Genomic DNA, 20,229 nt, shown 5'->3' on the forward strand with positions numbered 1-20,229 from the left:
ACAGTGTCCTGTACAATTTATTTTTATTCAAGTATAAGTTAAGCCATAAGAAAAACAATATATCATCAGTGTAAGTTGCACAACTGGCAGATATGTATCTGAAATGTTCAAAACGCTATCATCAAAAGCATATATTCAGAACTTCGCAGCCTTGCACAGCACAAAGTGTGGCACTTGATCTCTCTTACATTCCTCTTTCAAATAAATGCATTTTTTCATGAAACTGTTATTTCACTTTCATATATTTCAGTTTAACAAGTACTACATGATGTTGCCTGGACAAATTTTATTTCAACCCACATAATGGTTTGGTTTCAGGGAAGCACAACGCATTAAAAAGTTATCTTCTTAATGGGTACAACTCAAGTGGAATGGGTACCATAACAATATAAAACCTCAGAATCATTTCAGCAAAAAAAAACCCAAAAAACTGGAGAGCATGTGAAGAGTAACAGCAACATGAAGTGCCTTTGAAGTAATACTTTAGATCAAGCTAGTAAGTAAACAATGAGAATTGCTTTTGATCCCAATTCAGTTTTACATTAATTTTAGTAGGGGAAAAAAACAGCTACAGCAGTACATAAAATTGGTGCAGAAAATATTCACGCACCTCATTCCCACTGCCATGAAGGTTTCCACAACAGTTTTGAAACTTTATTGATTTGAATTTTTCACCTTTAAACTACTAATACTGCAGACTAAGTATCAGTTCATTTTTCTGGAATCTACAAAACAATATCAGCCTGGGCTAAACTTACTATGCTTTCAACAGGAGAAATCTAAATTATAATATTAATGAACATGTATTGGCAAGCCTTGTTAATGTTAATAAATATGAAACTTCTGTGTTGTAATTATGTGACTTTAACCTAATTTGTATTTTTTGCATGGTTATTATGTTTTTTTCCTTCTGAGAGGTGTGGGTTGAACATATTATGCGTCTCCTTAGGCAAAAAATTCAGGTTCTCACCTGGATAATTTTGGAAAGCTCTTCAAAAGACGACTTGCAGTCCCCACAATATTCTTGTGCAAGCTGCTGAATATACCGGTTGACACTTGTAGTGGTGGTACCAATCCCCGTTCCTCCTCCAGTGTCATCCTGCAGATACAAAGCAAGAAAATATGTAAAGGTTGTACAACGATTTCCCAGCAAATGAATGGTTTACTTAACAATACAGTGAAAATTTTTCAGTCAGAATGGCAATATGTGGATAACTAAACTGCTACAATTATAAATTTGTTATTAGGATGCACACAATTTATAGGTGAAATAACCACAAAACCTATACAGCTACCCTTTTCAATATGTCATACACTAAGTTTAATTTTTTTTCTTAGATATATTCTTCAATATCTAAACTGAAGTTTTAACACATTCAGCAGTTCACAGTTTAGAAATGTGTAAGCTTAAAAAACATTCTTCAGGTGTGCACTGGTAGAACCACTTGAAATTTGTAATATTTTAAATGCATTTTAAATAAATTCTTAAGCTGGGGACAAAAAACCACATCAAACAACTTCCAAACTGGCAAAGTCGCTTTTTTGTTATGGTGTCAGCTACAGGTTTTCGAAAAACAAACATGAAGAAATATCAACAATAACACTCCTGCTTGAAACTGATTGGGTAGTGAAGCTGAGGAATATACACATATTCACATTCTGAACAAATTCTCTACATGGTTACAGACAATTCATTGTAACATCTGGCTACAGCTGGATTAACTCCAATCAAGATACCAGTCAATTCCAAGGTATGCCCATGTATCCAGTGATAACACAAATACACATTTCATCTCACTTATAAAATTTAGAATTACTAATGAATAAAATGCACAGCATTGTAATGGAGGACAATGGAGCACCAAAATGAAGGAACATATAGCAATAATAGGAACATTATAATTCCACAGGTAAGGATAAGGGCTATTTTTACATCACCAATTATTCACATACACTACACAGTATGTTTTTCAGGGGTTGTGCAGTTTTGTAAATGTGTCTTTTTTTGCTTATTTAAATTACAACTAAAACCGAAATACATTTTACTTTCCCAAAAAATTTTCAGTCTTGTCCTACTTTCTAGGAGGAGTGAATACATAATGAAATAATCACCCAGATTCACACCTCTCATTAAGACAACTTTCTTCCTTTCATTCATTCAATAAATGAATAAATAAATAAAATAAGCAAGTCTGTTACCTGGGCTTTTTCTGGTGCTGCTTCATTCACTTTGGAGAGTAAGCTTTCTAGCTGTGGCCGATGACCCATAAGCTGATGGTATACACGGTCAGCTTTGTCAAGCAGTGTGTTAATATTGGTTACAGCCTAAAGGGCATATATCAAAAGTTAAATTCTTTTTAGAAATACATTACGAATTCTGTAAATGCCTCCAACAACATTTACAAATCTAAAAATGGTTAAGCCCAAGAAGTTATGCAACATTTTCTATATTGCACTGAAAATGAAAGGAAATGTCACCACATTTATTCGTTAGTTAATGTGAAATATCAGTCTTGGTACCACAGCACAAAGAAACATCTCTCCTGATGCATTTACACCTGGCAGTAAAAATAGTAGTATGTGTTTTAAATGCAGGGAGTAATCATAAAACTTGAATGGATGTTTTCCTCATTCACCCTGCAGTTTAGATGCAACATAGTGTATCAACCATATTGTGACTTTCCTAACCTACCACGAACAAATAGTACCAGCTCACCTTCTTTCTGTCTTCTTCATTCTCAATTGGATCCACAGCACAGCAAGGCTTTGCGTAGAGCATGAAATCAAAGCGGGCATATTTGCAGAACCCACAGGCATTACAAAGAAAGGGATCCTTCTCATCATAATTAATAGATCTTAACAAAAAAGATCAACATCAATAGTTACTGAACAACTGCACAGAGGTCCCACCTGTATATGATAGTATACATTAACATTGTTGAGGGGAAAAAATGCTTAAAACAAAAGAAATAAAAGCTGTAAAGATTTTAAATAAGAATACTTAGAAACTCAAGCCGGACTTTTATTGATAGATCATCATTCAGCACACAGATTCCAGAGTTTGCTTTGTACCTCTTTTTGGGGTTACAGCCTAATTCCATTTATCAGCTCAGAGAAATGAACGAACAGTTTAATATCTGACTGTAGGAAAAAATATGGCTTACATATTTTTTAAAAAGAAAAAAACAGTAGGTCTTTTCAAACACTGAAAAAATATTATTTTCTCATAAAACAAAGACCAAAAATAACATTTCACGACAAAACTCTACATGTAGCCTATGTATGATGTCTTCAGATGTAATGAACTTTTATTTTCTACTTCTATTTGTATGACTGGTGACAGTCAGCTGTATTCATCAACCAAATGGAATCAAACATTTCCCATTTTATCATCAACTTTGGTGAGGTGAAACAGTGGATTGAAAATTATTCCTAAAAATAGAATTAAAACATGTTCCTTTAAAGTACAGAAATACTGACAATGTTTCACCTCAAAGGTCTGAACTTGATGACTTAATATACACAAGGCTTCCAGTTAACTTTGCAAGAGGCCTTCAAATCCCACTTCTAACTTGCAGATTTGCAAGTATGACAACACCCCATTTCCTTACAGAAATTAACATTTATGATTTAGAATAAAGAACATAGATGCAGAGCTTCTTAAAATTACAAAGATAAACATCCTGTCATTGAAAACCAGTATTATCTTTATTCAAAACTTACAAATAAAAGCATGAAGCCATCTTCCTCAAGAGGAGATATTTTAAAGCACACACAGCGCTATGAATGTAATATTTTTTTAAACCCAAGTCTAGTGCAAATAAGAGGCTTTAAGTGGGAGCTGCTCTAGCAGCAAACAACAACATGATGGTTTTGCAATTTCCTTGTATATGTTGGAAATTCTATCCGAATCTATCCTAGGAATTACACTAACTCTGACAGTTCTGGAGATATGCAAACAACTTCAGAATTTTTTTTTTCTTTTTTTTGTAATTTGGACCTTCTGGCCTAGGATCTACACGCTGTCCCTCCTGATCACTACACACAGAATACATACAATGGGAAGTAACTCGGAGAACCTAATTATTCATTAATAGTAATGAACACTAAGATGAAATGGTAGATATGTTTATCATTAATGATTAACATTCACCTTTGTTCCTTATTGTATGTATTTCTGCAAGAGTCTGCTAATTTACAGAACTGTTAAAAAAGATGTTAGACCAAACAAGTTTTCTCAAACTAAAAATATTATACCAGAAGCAGACCAGACCGGAGAGAGAGAGAAAGACAGAAGAAGAGTAGAGACAAAGGCGTGTTATGCAGACAGCTTAGCAAGGCAAGTGGTAGAAGGGACAAAAATGGTCTATTAAGACTCTCACTTCACAAAAACCCATTGGCCTTGGGAAGTTTCAATCCCTGCATGGATTGGTTCATGAAGGTGGGAAGCAAGACAAACATCTCATCTTGGAGCCCATGTGAGCGGTGGACAAGAAAGAGGAGAATGAAGTCAGTTAAGAGAAAAAAAGAAGTGGAGTTTTGCAGCAACAGCACTGTGATAGCAGACCAATGGAATTAAACCACTGGCAAGCTTGGAGATGCAGTGTAATCAACAGTCCTTTTAAGGCCCATTCATGGGAAGTAAAAAAATAGTACTTTTTATTTTGTTAAATAAGACTCATAACATTAATTTGTATGGATATTAGGATTATTATAGGATTATTTATATAAAATGTAGTTTTTAAGTAATAAAACTGAACAAGATTGTATTGTAGGTACTTAAACAAGAGTTTAACAGGTAGGTGCATTTTTGTTACACAGAAGGATTGGAGAAGCAAGCACATGACTGACTCATAGGATGGAGGCTAAGAAAGGATATTGGAAGATATGCAAATGTAAATGTAATTATAGAAAAAACTATTACTATTAACTTATATACACCCACTGGCCTCTATATTAGGTAAACCTCTTCAACTGCTCTTCTAGGGATCTTGAGAAAGCTACTCATGCGTTTATTTTTTCTCACCTCGATTACTGCAATTCGCTGTATTCTGGAATTAACAAATCTCTGATACACAGGTTACAGTTGGTCCAAAATGCTGCTGCTCGCTTTCTGGTTGGGGAAAGAAAGTATGACTCTGTTTCTCCTATTTTAGCTTCTTTACACTGGCTGCCCCTCAGTTTTCGAATTGATTTTAAAATCTTGCTGCTAGTTTTTAAATCTTTACATGGGCTTGCTCCTGCCTATCTATCTGAATTGTGTGTTTTACACCAGCCATCCAGAGTGCTTAGATCTTCTGGTCAGTTGTCTCTGGTTGTCCCTTGCACCAAGTGTAAAACCAAGGGGGACAGGGCTTTTGCAGCTGCTGCCCCTCGCCTGTGGAACTCTTTACCTCATTACATAAAGGAGGAGTCTACAATTGAACTGTTCAAAACAAGATTAAAAACTCATTTCTATTCACTTGCATTCCGTGACCTTCAGTAATACTGATGGTTTCCTCTTTGTGATTATATAACATTACTTCTATTTATTATGTATTTTATTTTATCTTCATATATTTTATTTCTATTTATGTTTTTATGTTGGTTTTTTTTCTTTTACTGTAAAGCACTTTGGCCACAGCACTACTATGTTGTTTTAAATGTGCTATATAAATAAATTGACATTGACACATCTGGGATGTGGTGGAAGGCACGGGAGATCTGCAACATGGATGTGCAGCTGACAAATCTGCAGAAATTGCATGATGCTTTCATGTCAATATGGACCAAAACACCTGAGAAATGTTTCCAATGCCTTCTTGAATCTCTGCCACGAAGAATTACAGCAGTTCTGAAGGCAAAAGGAGGTCTAACTCGATATTAGCAAAGTGTACCTAATAAAGTGGCCAGAGAGTGGGTGTTTCAGCTCTGAAAATCTGACCAGTGTGTATGTGCTTCTAAGAAGATATGAAATAAATGTCTGGGACCATGCCAGTACCATGTTAACATATTTAGCTGAAAGTAACTTCACTGACGAGCAAGACAATTGGGAGTTATCAGTTGTTCAATTTCAGTTGATGCAACTACTGCTAAATTTTGCACAATCAGCCAACAAGGCAGTGTATAAGGGAAATAATTTGAGAAGCATTTTCAGAGAAATCACAATTGGCATAGAGAGAAAGATATCACAAGAGGAGAAGAGAGAACAAGCATCATGTCTTGCTTAAAACAACAAACACTATAATGACTAAAGTCAATTAGCCTCTTTATATGAAGCTTGCTCTGATTTGTTTAGGTTTTATATTTTAATTCATTATTTTATTTAAATTTGAGCATTTACCTGGGTTCTCTGCAAGTAAACATAAAAAATGAAATAAAGTCTGGGTATTATCTCACTGAAACTGCCCTTTTCTAACCCAGGTCACAAGTATTAAAAGGTTCAATTGTGCTTGTCTAGGTTAAAACCTTTTAGAAGTAGCAACTTGGGATCTTTGGAGGACAAGACTTTCTTAAGATATTTTATGTAAAATACATTCAATATAGCCAGTCACTGTTAAGAACGGTTCAGCCCTTGCAGTGGAGGAAACTGAGAGCATGCTTGGTCAAAGCCATTGTTAAGGTATTTCAAAGATGTAGAATCCATCACAAAGGCTCTTATCAAGGATTCTAGAAGTTAAAATGGCAAGGTATACAAGTGAAACAATGTTAATAATTTAGGCACTTTCAGGGATAATAAACAATAACAAAAAAAAAACAACTTTGAAAACTAAAGTGCCTTTCATGGACACTTTCACGATAAAACATACATAAACTTCAAGTTGACTGCTTTTTTCCTGTCCATGGTGAGTTTCTGCATTTCACTCAAACATTCCCCAAAAGGATGATGCCAACACCCTCCAGAAAGCAAACATTAAATCAACGCATATATTGACATTTATGCTTTTAGTATAGCAAAAAAGAAAAAAAAAGATTATAGACTCAATTTGAACTACCATGTTCTTTAGATTACCCAAATGAACAAAATCCTCATCAAATAAAATGTCCCACCATTTTTCATCTATGTTAAGTTTTTGGAGCCACACTATACGAGGCTGCAGGAGGATAAGAAAAACTACCAGAAAATACTATATTAAATCCTATACTACTTTCTTACAATAACCTAACTTCAGAGAATAGAGATGTTCTCTACTTTGCAGTGTCCATTTCCTACACGACAAAAGAAGCTATCCAACCAAAATGCTAGAACTTGTGCAAGTCAGGTTAGAGGAGATTAAAAAATCTGGCAATGTCACCCAGCTATGTCTGCAGTAATGCTAAACTGAGTGGACAGCATACCTTGAAATACATTTGAATACATTTCATATTTAGATACAATTGTCATAAAAATGCATCCTCCACAAAAGCATAGAAAATTAAACAGTTTACAGCTTACACTCACCTGCACTTATGACACTGGTAGACATTTTCTCCACAGTTACCACAGACACCTGGATTTGCTGGAACAGAAGCACTGCAGCGAGGGCACTGCAGTGTCTCTGTGGAGGCCTGATAATTCTCATAGAAATCTGCAAATTCGATCATCAGGTTTGATGCAACTATTGGCAATGGGAGGTCAATTTTTACCTCTGTCTGGCCAGGAGTCAGCTGAACTTTCTTGGCTTTGTGCCATCTAGCAGGCCTGGTGAAACAAATACCAATAGACATTTCAAAAGTGATGGCTTTAAGGGCTACTAACTGCAGTACCTAAACTATCAAACTCATCAGAAAAGGCTTACTTGTTCTTCAGTTCTACGATGGCCTGGACAGTACGGTTATTGTAGTATAGGTTGATGGTTCGTACCATTTTGGTACGCTTCAAGTCACCAATCTTTACAGTAACCTTGCTGATAGTATGACTACCAATTAGCTTCACAACCTGCTGAGTTGTGGTGTAACGTGTATCCACCTTAATGGAAGAGAGCTTGATATTCTGCCAAAAGAAAAAGTAGAATTTGTTGATTTATATTGAGACTGAAATTTCTAGTTTTCAAAAAGAATACATTTAGTGCTTGTCAATTAATATATGACCATGCCCATTAAACTTGCATTTAGCATCTTTAAATCATGAAAACAAAACTGTAAAATTAAGGCTGTCAAATTGGTCAATAAATCAGATTTGAAATATATATATAAAATATATTTTGTTGAATACATATGAATATGGGTTAAGAATTCCAGGCAGTACATATGAAGAACAGTGTATTGAAATAGCAAGGGATGCCACTGATGTGATTTTATTTCTCCAGTAAAAGATTGCGTGCTTATGTTTTAATCATTAAAAAGATGCAAAAAATACTGCAGCTCTCAAACAAATGCAACAAATGGCACACTTTTTTCACAAAATATTTTTAAATACAAAATTAAGGAGAAACCAGAAAAATGCACATTTGGCACTGCACTTTCAACCAGAAATTCACATAAAAATATTGGAAAACATTCTTGGAATTGCTAAAGTAAGTTAAATGTATTAAATCATTTTTTTTTCTTTTTCACTCCTAGGTCATGTCATTTTGTTTGGTTTAATATAAACTCAGTTAATGTAAATCTGTGTTTCAGAAATGAAACAGAATGTCATATGATAATCGGTAACTGCTTCTTTAATATTTACTTAGCAGACAGCTTTACCCAAAACTACTTACAAAAAAACAAAAAATATAAAAATCAAAACATAATATGCATTGGGTGATTATGAATGAATACTCGTTTCTAAGTGAAAGCAGTCTTAAAAAATAAAAATAAAGTCAAATTTGTCATAGGACATCAGTTTAGTAAGGCAAAAAAAAATTAAAAGAAGAAATTGAGTATTACATTTTTTTTCCTTTACTTATTGCTTTTAAGTTTTGTTTTAGCCAATGAGAGCAAGACACACTCCTGTCACTCAGGAAGCTACAACAAGTGCAGAAATTTGTGCAAAGAAAAAGCTAAAATGTCACACTGAACAGGCTATATTATATATATAAAACATCATCAGATTTTCACTCAAGTCCTAAAAGTAGATAAAGAGAAACCAGTTAAACAAATGAGACAAAAATATTATACTTGGTCATTTATTTATTGAGGAAAATGATCAAATATTACATATTTGTGAGTGGCAAAAGTATGTGAACCTTTGCTTTCAGTATCTGGTGTGACCCCCCCCCTTTGCAGCAATAACTGCAACTTAACGTTTCTGGTAACTGTTGATCAGTTCTGCACATCGGCTTGGAGGAATTTTAGCCCATTCCTCCATACAGAACAGCTTCAACTCTGGGATATTGGTGGGTTTCCCCACATTAACTGCTCGCTTCAGGCCCTTCCACAACATTTCGATTGGATTAAGGTCAGGACTTTGACTTGGCCATTCCAAAACATTAACTTTATTCTTCTTTAACCATTCTTTGGTAGAACGACTTGTGTGCTTAGGGTCATTGTCTTGCTGCATGACCCACCTTCTCTTGAGATTCAGTTAATGGACAGATGTCCTGACATTTTCCTTTAGAATTCTCTGATATCTATATTACTAAACAACAGTTTAATTTATGCACGGCGGACGCACCAAAGCGCATGCGCACTGTGCCCCAGAGTCAAACGCAGCGGCTTCCTAGAGTCAGTAGGTGGCGCCCAAACAACACAACCTGTAAACTAAGTCTGTGTGGCATGTTTGAATCACATAACGGAAATTCAGTAACACAGAAACAAAAACGAGACCGCACTGATAAAAACAATAAACGGAGGCTCCTACAACGCGCTTCACAAACACCAGAAGCAAAGAAGTCACGGCTCCAAAAACAAAGAGCTCAACGATTACAAATACAAAACCAAGCCCGTACGGATGAAAATAAACGAAGGCGCCTACAACGCACTTCTGAAACACTACATGCAAGAGAGGCACGGATCCAAAAAGAAAATGCAGAAGGGCTACAAAGTCGTTTAAAAGATTTAAGACGTTCAGTATTCCAACAAAGAAAAAGCCAAAGACAGCAACGACAGACAGACCCTGAACAATTCCGCCAGTTACCTGAGAACGCATTCTATAATGAGTCCACTGTTCATGAAAATTCATTGGGATTAATTAGTGTCATTTGCAGTCATTGTTGTTCACGTAACTTCCTTGAAGAAAAAACTGGCAGTATAACTCATGAGTTTACACGTTGTTGTCAAAAAGGTCAAGTTAAGCTGCCTGCTTTGGATGAATATCCTGAATATGTATGGGAGCTTTTGACTAACAATGTAACCGAAAGTAACAGCTTTATGGAATGCATTAGATCCTGCAATAGTTCATTTGCTTTTGCATCTACCAATCAGTATTAAAAGTAAGTTGAATTATGATTCCTAACAGTAAACGACGTCTACCTAACGACACAGCCACAGAACAACAAACACGAGATTGCATAGATAAAAACAATAAGGAGTCACAGCTCCAAAACGAAGGAGCTCAACGCTTAGTAATACAAAAACGAGCCCGTATGCCTACGACCTGTAAACTAAACCTGAGGTACAGCGTGCATGCCAGATTGTACAGTATATATGCACAGATGCCAGAGGCAACAGGCAAGTTGTTCACACTGCCGCCGCTGCCAAATGCGAGACTGCATGGATAAAAACAATACACGAAGGCGCCTACAACGTGCTTCTGAAACAGGCCTCATGACTAGCAGAATCGTACGTCAACGTCGCCGCCATACTGTGAGTGGCACTGTAGACGCACCCACCCTCCATGATATTTCATCCCTACAAATATCGGAGGGAACAGAAAGTGATTGCCATTCTTGGATTTGCGATTCTTTCGAGAATCGTGGGGCTGCTGGTCATTCAGAATTCATTGTTCCATCAATGAAGGCAAGCCGTCCTGGCCCAGATGCAGCAAAACAGGCCCGAACCATAATACTACCACCACCATGTTTCACAGATAGGATAAGGTTCTTATGCTGGAATGCACTGTTTTCCTTTCTCCAAACATAATGCTTTTCATTTAAACCAAAAAGTTCTATTTTGGTCTCATCTATCCACAAAACATTCTTCCAATAGCCTTCTGATTTGTCCACGTGATCTTTAGCAAACTGCAGATGAGCAGCACTGTTTTTTTTGGAGAGCAGTGGCTTTCTCCTTGCGACCCTGCCATGCACACCATTGTTGTTCAGTGTTCTCTTGATGGTGGACTCATGAACATGAACATTAGCCAATGTGAGAGAGGCCTTCAGTTGCTTAGAAGTTACCCTGGGGTCCTTTGTGACCTCGCCGACTATTACACGCCTTGTTCTTGGAGTGATCTTTGTTGGTTGACCACTCCTGGGGAGGGTAACAATGGTCTTGAATTTCCTCCATTTGTAGACAATCTGTCTGACTGTGGACTGGTGGAGTTCAAACTCTTTAGAGATGGTTTTGTAACCTTTTCCAGCCTGATGAGCATCAACAACTCTTTTTCTGAGGTCCTCAGAAATCTCCTTTGTTCGTGCCATGATACACTTCCACAAACGTGTTGTGAAGAGCAGACTTGATAGATCCCTGTTCTTTAAATAACACAGGGTGCCCACTCACACCTGATTGTCATCCCATTGATTGAAAACACCCGACTCTTAATTTCACCTTCAAACTAATTGCTAACCCTAGAGGTTCACATACTTTTGCCACTCACAAATACGTAATATTCGATCATTTTCCTCAATAAATAAATGACCAAGTATAATATTTTTGTCTTATTTGTTTAACTGGTTTCTTTTTATCTACTTTTAGGATTTGATTGAAAATCTGATGATGTTTTAGCTCATATTTATGCAGAAATATAGAAAATTCTAAAGGGTTCACAAATTTTCAAGCACAACTGTATATATATTAGGGCTATCAAAGTTAACGCGTTAACGCACTCTAACTTTAACGCCTTTAAAAATGAGAACCGTTAACGCAGGTTCTTTTTGACCCTATGAAATTCCCGTAGCTCAAGCTGAGCCTGCAAACTGAATGCATGCCACTCTTGCCTTCAAGTTATTTCTTGCAGAAGTTACTCTATATTCCTAATTGTTGAATGATGGAAAAAGGACCAATAAATGGGAAGTTCAGTTTCAAAATTTTGCCCGATGGCTCACTTGATAAAACTAAGGTTGTGTGTAGTTACTGTCAAGCTGAGTTTAGTTATCACCAGAGTACAAGCAGCCTACAATATCACATGCAAGCCAAACATCTATTTTATACCAATAGCATTAGCCCAAGTAATATGCGACAGACCACGCCTGACAGTGTTTGGCAGAAACCAATGGATGCGTTAACCTCCAGCAAATTAACGGAAGCAATTGCTAAATGAATAGCCACAGCATGCAGGCCGATTTACATAGTTGAGGACGAAGGTCTGCGCGACATAATTCGGATCGTGTCTAACGACCCAACTTATGAATTACCCTCAAGAGCCACAGTCGTAACTATGATACACGAGATGTATGATTCAGAGAGGGCAAAACTAGCTAAGGAGTTGGAGATCACAGAGACGGTCACCCTTACTGGCGAATACTGGACATAACTTAGAAATCATTGCTACCTCGGGTTTACAACTCATTATATCAACTAACTGTGGAAACTGCATTCACATGCTTTGATGGTCATGAAAAAATTGGAGAGACATCATGCCGAAACATGCGCCGAACATTTAGAATAAAGTAAGCACACTCAGTACAGATAGTGCACAAAATTTAATTTCAACAGCAAGACAGCTGCCTTTCGAACACATGCCATGCATCACGCACAGAATTCAACATTCTGTCAGTGTCTCTGGAGAATAGTGCATTTGACGGTGCACTTTCCAAATGCCAAATGGTGGTGGGGCACTTCAGGCACAGTCATCAAATACTGCAGAACTTGAGAAACAGCAAGTCGCGCATGGCCTGAAGACTGAGACACTCGTACAAGACGTACCGACTAGATGGAACTCCACTCTGGAGATGGTGAAGCGTTTGCGAAGAAACGAGTAACCACGAAGAGATGCATGAGCCCTACATAAAACTAATGTGGTCATGCCAACAAATGCTGAGCTTGAGAAACTTCAGAAGCTGGAGGCATTGCTAGAGCCCTGCAGGTAATACACACTTTTTTTTTTTTTTCTAGCAATCTCACACGCCGTCATTGAAAAATGTGTGTCTCCAGTGATCATTAGTGGGAGTGTGGAGTCTCTAACTTTAGCGGCAAGTTCTTTCTGTCTTGGGTGATGGAGAGTTCAGAGGATGACCCAGCCTATATAATTAAGCTCAAGCACAATTTCACCATGGACATGGAGAAACGGAAGGAAAAAAACAAACAATACATGGCTAAAGATTTCCACAGCACTTAAGAGCCTACACAGAGCTGAGGGGTGGTCATTGATTGCTGGCATCCTCAAAGAAGAGATACGGCAACCAGTGCAAGCTGCAACATCAGAACCCCCAAAGAAGAAGACATCTCTCTTAGTGGCTTCAGAGTCAGAATCTGATGAGGAGGACTGTTTTCAAAAATGTCTGGAGCGCTATAAAGCAGAGCCTGTCATCAGCATGGAGGATTGCCCCCTAAAGTGGTGTTGCACACATGTTCTGGTATACAAACAGCTAGCTTGTCTTACATGCAAGTACTTGGCAACAACTGCCACATCAGTGCCTTGTGAGAGGTTGTTTTCACTCTCTGGGCATATTGTGCAGAAAAAGCAAGCTGCCTTGTCCTCTGGAAATGTGACCAAACTTGTATGTTTAAGCAACTGGCTTGGTTTAATAAAATAGACAGTGTATTATTCATAATAATCCAAAAGACCACCTGCTGTTTCTGCTGAGAAATTAACTTGGCTAACTACATTAACAATTTTGAATTGTATTCTGTTTATAAAATCCTGTTTCTGGAGTTTTTGTATGGCTTTTGAGTGAGATTTATTAAGCATTATTGAGAAATACATGGAGACTGCAGTATGAGACTACATGTCTTAAATATGTCATCTGTTTAACAATATAAGCCCAATTGTTTGTTTTCTATGTTCAGCATTCCACAGCCCTAGAGTATGAGTGAATAAAGCATCCTCACAGTTGAAGTTTTGTCTTTATTTCCTCTTGTTCCAGTCACCTGAATACATGAAGTACATTTATATGCCATTATATTGTGTCCATCCTTCTTAATATGGTCTGATTGCGCATAAAAATCTTTGTGGTAAAATTTCAACATAAAAAAAAAATTGAGATTAATCATGATTAATTACACAAAGTCATGCGATTAATCGCAATTAAACTTTTTAATATACCATATATACTCGAATATAAGCAGAGTTTTTCAGCACCAAAAATGTGCTGAAAAACGTCACCCTCAGCTTATATTCGAGTCAGGTCCCGCTGCCCCCGCCAACCCGACAGAAAGCTGGAGTGTACAGAGAGAGAGCGCGAGAGAGACACACACACGCACGTGCGAGAGAGAGATACCATATTGTTTTTGTTGACCCTCTTCTCCACTTACAGAGCTAATTTACTGTTTTTCTTTGAAATAAATACTCAAAAACATTTAACCTACTGATGCCTCAATTGATGTACGGTAATTTTATTGGTATTTATTTTGATTATTGAAACTTACCAGTAGCTGCTGCATTTCCCACCCTAGGCTTATACTCGAGTCAATAAGTTTTTCCAGTTTTTGTAGGTAAAATTAGGTACCTCGGCTTATATTCAGGTCGTCTTATACTCGAGTATATACAGTATATGTGTGTGTGTGTAGTACCTTATCCCAATTTCTTTGCACTTTTTTTTGACAATTTAACCAAAGTAACTTATTTTGTTATATCTGTGTCTTTCGTGAAAGTGTTTATTTGATACTAGGACTTCAGTCTTCACATCAGCATTTTGCCAACAGAACATGAAAAACGTTTCTGGTTTATTTGTGTGTTCAACATTTCTTGCCTTGTATTTCCTGTCCTCCTACATTTACCATGATCGTCGTAGACACAGAACACACATGAAGTGTATGTGCTCCAAATAATGATATATTAGTTACCCTTTACAATTCAAGGCACCTCACACCCAGATAAACAGAACTTGGTGTACGACTAAAGCTGCGTTGGTGCAGGATGGAATAGCAGGCTGCCTGCTGATTGACACATTTGCAAAGCAAAAGATGCTGATGAGGAGGTGTGTGAGGGAATTTAAGGTGGCCCGGCATTATGTGTTTTCTTCATAGGCTTCAGGGATTCTAGTGTTAAAGCAACAATACCACCAAATGACAAAGAATATATATGGCAGTTACTTTACATTGTTGATGAGTAAGGAAACCGGCTGTTATTCACTTGTTGAGATGGATATTTAAATAGCAAGTAGGATCAAGAGCGACAGAGAATGACAAAGATCAGAAAATACTTTAAAAGGTACAAGACAGGTAGTTAAAAATGAGTCCTGTGCATCTGTCTATTTAGCACAATTATGGACATAGGAAGAAAGCAACAAGGTAGAAAAATTTGTTTCAGAATGTTTTGTATATAGCTTTGAAACAATCAGAAGGCTGTTCATTTATTTAATTATGCTACAAACTAGTAACTAATTAAAGTTGATTTTCGAAGTGATGCCCAAAAAGAAACTGAAAATACTGAATATAGCTATGCTGTAAAATCTGTCAGGAGCTGAAATCAGTTTTGAGATTATACAAATATTCTTCTATATTTTATTGCCATATTTCATTCTTCACAAGAGTTTAACACATTTGACTTATATTTAAATAATAAAATCTGACCTGAACGCCCTAGTCAGAGACCTATAAAACTAGTTATACTCACTGAAAAGGGTACTTCAGGGTTATTACAGACAAGGCAGGGGTCACTTTCCAAATAATAGCCGTCAAATTCAACCAGACCTGACAAAGTACTGAAAGGAAAAAATGACCGTTAAAAGATACTATTTACAACTATTGACTTACTCCATACACCTTCAGACTCAAGAAATAAGGTAATTTATCATTATCTATTAGATTTAAACAGGTAAACTAGCAGGAGTAAAAGTGGAAATTGTTTTTCTGTTCCTGATGTCAAAGGACAGCCAGACTTTAGGTACTTTTTTTTTTTTTTTTTTAGATTTTCTACTAAAACAGAATTCCACAGGCAATTTTCTGACTTCATATTTATTTGGTTGATGCCTTTATCCAAGGGGACTAACAACACCTGAGATGCAAATGGTCACATTTCTTCTGTTTTTACAATAGAAGCACAGGCAGGTAAAGCGACTTGCTCACTGTCAGAATCAGAGTGTGAACCCTTAACCTCAGGGTTTGAAGTCTAAAGCCTTAACCAATGTGCCAGTGACTTTTAGTTTATGAGGTAGACTGCCCTGATACACAATGACTAGGCAATAATAATAGTGCCTTGAGCATGGGAAAGGTACATATAAATAAAATGTATTACTATCAACATTATTATAATGAGTCTCATGAAAGCATATTGATGTTTTGGGTAAGAAATTAAATGAAAATATGGTACTTGATTTTGCAGTTTTCAGTATCAATGCTGACTTAGATGCAAAAGAAGAAATATGCATGATCAACAACCAATATAAAAAACTTAATCAAATATATTAGCACACAAGAGCAAATCTTTGTTGACTTAAAAAATTAGAACCAAAGAATATCATTTTCAGGTTCAGGCTAAAAAACATTTTGTTTCAAATTTGAATGCAGAACCAAAACCCTGGCACAGTAATAAATTAATGTATTTCTTCTGTTTTGACATTAAAACTTACTTATAGATATTAGAATTTGGATGGTTGGTGAGAATGTGATTTTGTGTACGAAGAATCTCCACTGCTTTTTGGGAATATTCTTTTAGCTGTAACAAAAGAGAATAACATTAAAGTCTAAAGCAAGGAACAGTATATCCCCTCCCCAGTGCCTCAAATACTGGTGAAGCAATCTGCATGATAACAACTGTTAAAAACCTGAGATGAGCACAATGTATCTTTATTCAGAACAAGCACTGTCAACCTCCACAAATTCCTTGTCATATTATAAAAAAACTAACCTTCTTTTCAGTCTGGGGAGTTTTTAATGAGAAATATCCAAGGAGATCCACAAACTGGGCAGCCTTGCGGCCATATGCTGGAAGCTCTGGCCATATGGCCCACATCAAATCCAAAAGGAGCTCTTGTTGGGATTTGGTGGAGTTTCTGGAAGCCAAATGCAACTTAGTAAAAATAACAGTAATCAAGAAAGTGAGAAAAAAATGGCATATTTAAAATACAGCTTAAAGTAAAAGTTTTATAGAAACGGCACCTGTAGATATGCAGTGCCAAACAATGGGCCTGCCAGCGCACTGAAGAGGAATTAGACTCCAGCAGAAAACAACGCAGAAATTGGATCAGGGTCTCCTTATCTGCAAATTTGTTTAGCTGACTCACTAATGCAGTGCATAGCTGGTCTTCCTGACTTCCTGAACCATCGGCTGACAGAAGCAACATATATCCAATTAAAAAAATAAATAAATAAAAAAAAGTGTAAGTGAACATGTATAAGGAGACATAAGTTATAGCTTTAATCCCCCCCCCCCCCAAATTGTACTTATTCAGTTCCCCTGGTAATGAACATTCAACCCACTTTTAAACGCAGAATATTCAAAATTCTCATATTCACTAGAAATTTAAGGAGTATTGCTCTCACATGTTAGAATGACCCAGCAATTAGCGGGCTAAATACTGTACCCATATTACAGCCCAAGCTATGGTGATAAACTTCCATTACCTTGCCTAAAAACCACAGTTACTCTAAATTTGATAGTTTTGTGTAAAGGATTATATGGTGATGAGCATCTGAAACCAAGTGCTGTGCTTGTACCATTAATACCATTTAATACTGTATTATGAGCACGGTTCCAGGGTAATTCTATTAAAAATTGCATGCATTAATGGTAAAAAGTACCCTCTTTTTCTTTATCCTTATCTTCTTTTTTGCTTTTCTTGCTGGAGGATGACTTGCCCTGAGACCCAGACTGTGTTGCCGTGCCTCCGGAGACTGTAGAACCCGATGAGGCAGCAGTAGACAGGACTTTGCTGCCACACAGTGCACATGAGAGAAGCTGAAGAAGAACTGGAGAGACACCCTCATCTACCAGAAAGCTAATCTGTAGCAAGAAGTACAGTACAGCTACAAACAGAAAAAGGTGGACAGTTTGGTTTTAAAGGGGGTTTCTGCCCCTGCATTTTCAAAGAAAAATAAACAGCCCACAGGGCTGAAAAGTTAAAACAAGGAACAGGATACTGTGGGAAAAGACTTACAGTCATCCTTAATGCAGAACTTCTGCCAATTTACAGTACGTTGTGTTGCAATTTCAGCACATGCTTTCAAATGTTCCATCTGGAAAACAAGGTTAAGTAAAATGGATTTGTAAAAAATCTATCAACAAGCTTCTCACTTTGTACCATTTTTAACTGTACTTATGTTTAGTAGACAGCTTACTTTGGGTTGTCACTTTATTAGGTACTTAATGGTGACTTGATCTCCCATTTGTTAACAATAACTTCTATCAGTCAGGGCATAAACTCAGCAAGAAATGAAAAGTGTATCACAGGCATACTTGGCTTGTGTCAAAGCCAATGTGACCAACTATATCTATTTAAGTTCAAATAGACAGAGTGCTGGTAATTGCGAGTCTGCTACATTAATACTACATTTCTAAAACCTTTTCAGGACTTTGAGAGATTTGAGGTATGGAAATTTAACCTGTGAAAAATAATGCATTTGCAGTTCTGTATGCAAGCTTACATAAAGGAATGTACAAGAGGTTCAGGGGTCTATTGGCATTCAAATTTTTCTCTAATCAAGTATTACAAAAATACTACATTGTATCCACCAGCATTCATTTTACAACAAATGGACTCATGGGATCGTTTTCAACAAACGTAACATGTTCAGATTCATTAAGATGACAATTTTTTGCCTATTCTAACAACTAACCCTTTTCAATGCGTGTGTTGGAGATGAAAATATGCTAAGAAATTAAAATATGCAGATGAGAACCAAGTTAAAGGACTGCACAAAACTGCGTTTGTTTTCTGAAACAAAGCTTTTTTAATGTTTTTGCTTTCTTGTTTCACTTTTCTGTGAATTAGTAATATCTAATGCAATGAGGTTTAAAAAAAAAAATTAGAATTTTTTTTTTTTAAGTTTATTCAATACCCCTAAAATTTAATTTGTTTTCTTTAGATAAGATGTTGCTTTTAAATGAATAAACTGTGTGACCAAGACTATAGCTACACTATATGGCTTATACACAATTAAAAGCAATGCTAGTTTTCCATTATATTTAACCAAAATGGAGGAATGATTCAGGTTTTTAATATGAGAACACAGTGACTGCTATGAAAAGGCAAGTAAGGAAGACGCACTGAAAATATTGTCAAAAGCGCAGTGCCAGCTACAAAGTGAAAATGCAAACAGACCATGTCTGCTTCCACTATGGAGAATCATTTTAAAAAAAAAAAAAAAAAAAAGTGTGCTTCTACGAGCCATTTCTTAAAATTATTTTAGCTCTTACAAAGGTAGTGAATTGGCCTTGTTGGAGTATATCTTTCATGTTTGTTCAGGTGTGAAACGTGCTCATTCTGTTAGAACTGCACACTTAATAAAAAAATCAGCTTTCTAAAAATAAGCCACTGTAATTTACTCCCCCCTAAAGTATTAGCAATGTTGTCAAAGATAAGAATTTCTTGCCCTGGCCATCTGTGACAGAGATGGCCAGTTTATGACTTACTAACCTGTATTTACCTTAGTTTCCTGCTTGAAAAAGACATTTGTGCATTATAAAGGGGATTCAAATTCTGGATTTTCCAGTTTAAAAAAATACCTATGTATAATAGAGTAACTAAGGAAAACTTAGCATGACTTGATTGTGTGCAATTAACCAAAAGTCTAAGAAAAAGGTCTGGAGAAAGTAAATGCAGACATAGGACAAGAGGTCCTCATAAGAAGGAGATTTAGCTCAATGGTTACATCATACTGTTGGGGACAGCTGGGAGAGCAGACACAGGTGAATGAATACAAGTATTTGAAATGCTAATGAGAAAGTTTTAGAATTTATTGGGGGCCAAATTTAAGATAACTGTAGAAAAGGTTTCTGTTGGAGATCCGTTTTTCTTTTAAACAAACTGAAGGTAATAAATGATATATTTTATCAGTGTTGAATTCTGGGGTGCAAATAAACATTTGAATAAAGAGAATTAAGGAAAATATACAACTGTAAAACAAAAGTTAAGGAGAAGTATGTTTTAG

General features: G+C 36.4%; 1 protein-coding gene across 1 annotated transcript in view; it reads right to left on the minus strand.

The window, feature by feature from the left end:
* The window catches only part of ubr4 (ubiquitin protein ligase E3 component n-recognin 4), a 188,233-nt gene that overhangs the window by 58,059 nt on the left and 109,945 nt on the right, over nucleotides 1-20,229 (minus strand). The window contains 11 exon segments of the mRNA XM_028807429.2: nucleotides 971-1,099; nucleotides 2,200-2,325; nucleotides 2,717-2,855; nucleotides 7,421-7,660; nucleotides 7,758-7,951; nucleotides 15,755-15,842; nucleotides 16,710-16,795; nucleotides 16,988-17,132; nucleotides 17,239-17,407; nucleotides 17,881-18,105; nucleotides 18,237-18,315. Coding sequence (XP_028663262.2) covers nucleotides 971-1,099; nucleotides 2,200-2,325; nucleotides 2,717-2,855; nucleotides 7,421-7,660; nucleotides 7,758-7,951; nucleotides 15,755-15,842; nucleotides 16,710-16,795; nucleotides 16,988-17,132; nucleotides 17,239-17,407; nucleotides 17,881-18,105; nucleotides 18,237-18,315 — 1,620 coding nt within the window.

Source organism: Erpetoichthys calabaricus, chromosome 8, assembly GCF_900747795.2.
Source record: "Erpetoichthys calabaricus chromosome 8, fErpCal1.3, whole genome shotgun sequence".
Lineage (NCBI taxonomy): Eukaryota > Metazoa > Chordata > Cladistia > Polypteriformes > Polypteridae > Erpetoichthys > Erpetoichthys calabaricus.